The 2059-nt window shown below is 22.8% G+C and overlaps 1 protein-coding gene across 1 annotated transcript in view; it reads right to left on the bottom strand.

Moving 5' to 3' along the window:
* The window catches only part of LOC108688315 (histone-lysine N-methyltransferase 2C-like), a 43289-nt gene that overhangs the window by 25657 nt on the left and 15573 nt on the right, over positions 1-2059 (bottom strand). Inside the window, exons 18-19 of the mRNA XM_018194511.1 lie at positions 482-617; positions 83-186 (exon numbers count right to left, since the gene is read on the bottom strand). Of these exons, the coding sequence (XP_018050000.1) occupies positions 83-186; positions 482-617 (240 nt within the window). The remainder of the gene's footprint in view (positions 1-82; positions 187-481; positions 618-2059) is intronic.

Genomic DNA, 2059 nt, shown 5'->3' with positions numbered 1-2059 from the left:
AAAAATATAATATATTAATATATTAATATATAATTAATTACAATATATATAATCAAAATAGAAAAAGATTAAACAAACTTACTTGGGCTGTGGAAACTTGTAATTGTGTCGTTAATGCGGGTGCAGTATCACTATTTAGTTGAGGTGCATTTTCTTCACTGATTTGTCTATGTACTCTAGCAATTGCTTTAACAGAAAAAAAAAAAAATATTATAATTGCGATTTAAATTATATTGACATAAAATTTTTCTTTATTTATCTGAAATAATAGTATATCAATTAAATTAGTGAACTAAAATTTTATGTTTTTGATCATATAATAAATTGTAAAAATCGTTTTATTTCTTTTTATACATCTTTAATTTTCCGATAACTTTCTTTAACTTATACTAAATTTAGATTTTTCTCAAATAAAATATAAAAAAATATAACAAAATGATGCTCCAAACTATTAAGGTAAAATTAAATATAATAAATGTACCATGTACGCGTTGTTCATGGATGACTTGCTGTTGCAATTGTGCTTGTTGTTGTCGTAATGCTTGCAATTGTTTCCATTGCCTTTCCTGCTCAGCTTCTCTAGTAGACCGATCTCTATTTGATAGTCTATCCTGTTCCTGTTGAAGATCAATTACACATAATTTTCAAACTATTTGTTGAAGAAGGTCATTACATTTAACATAACTATTTTTAATAAAAAATATATTGCTTTTATTAGACCTCTATAATTAATAATTGCATCAGTAAAAAATTACAATTTAAAAAATTAGATTTAACATTAAAATTATTTTATTACATTTTTATTTAATTTTACTATATTATAATATTTTTTTGTTAAATATTATTAAACTTATTTTATTTAATATTAATCTTAATCACGAACGCACAAAATTTAATAAATATGCACCTAAAATTTATAAAGATATTTTTATAATTACAATAATATAAATTATTCAAGAAATTTTTAAATGTAATGACCTTTTCTTATAAAGCACAGTTAAATATAAAGCACTAATTACAATCAGCCAATAAAAAATATTCATATATATAATGTCGGCCAAAGATCTGAAAAAATATTCAAAGAAAACTAAGAAATAAATATTAACTTTCTTAACTCTATATATTTCCATTACATGAAAAATAAATATAATTTCAAACTTTTGACCATTGCATAAACACTATTAAAAGTAACAACAATAATACACAATTAAACTAATAATTAGCAAAATTCTGTAAATCTCGTACATATGCAAACACACCGAAAACAAGTATAACCAGCCACCATAATTTAAAGAGATTAATTTATAATTAGTACATTTATATACACGCACGCGCGCGCATATTAATTAGTTTACTTGAAGAAAACTTTATTCACAGTAAAAAACTACAAACACCACAATCTCACCGAAGATTAATACGACGATTCCACATTCATGCGTATCAAAATGTTGAATAATTCCAATAATTTTACACAACAAAATACAATCATAATAAAATGTGTGTTATGTACAATATATAGAATTATAGAATTATATATGTATATAGAGCATATCAGATACATATGTGTAATACACCGTTTTAATAATACTAAAGTTCTAAGGTCATTTAAAGATAAAAATCTTAATCTGAAATATTAGAATTATAAATAGTTTAATAAGTTTTTATTTAACCCTTAAACGCCACACTACAAAAATACACTTGCGTATGACATACCCAATCAAATTCGATTGCTTATAACTTTTATAAAAATGAATACATTGTAAACAATTTTTTTAATTTAAAAGTAGACATTAAGGAGCATAATGGTACCAAGCAAATATATGTACCTGTATGAATACAAAAATTATAAGCAATAGAAAAAGCATTGAAAAAGCATTAGAAAAAGAAAAGCCGGGTATGCCATTAAAAAGGCGGTTAAGGATTAATATATTTGTATATAAGCATTTTAAAATAAAAATTTAAATTTATGGCATTGTATACAAACAAGTAGTAAAGATATCCTTAGATATAAATATAATTTAGTGCAACTGAGTAGAATATAAAAAAAATCATATATATA

Source organism: Atta colombica, unplaced genomic scaffold (assembly GCF_001594045.1).
Source record: "Atta colombica isolate Treedump-2 unplaced genomic scaffold, Acol1.0 scaffold228, whole genome shotgun sequence".
NCBI classification, from domain to species: domain Eukaryota; kingdom Metazoa; phylum Arthropoda; class Insecta; order Hymenoptera; family Formicidae; genus Atta; species Atta colombica.
Note: the sequence above shows the minus strand (reverse complement) of the source record. Positions and strands in the feature narration are given on the sequence as shown.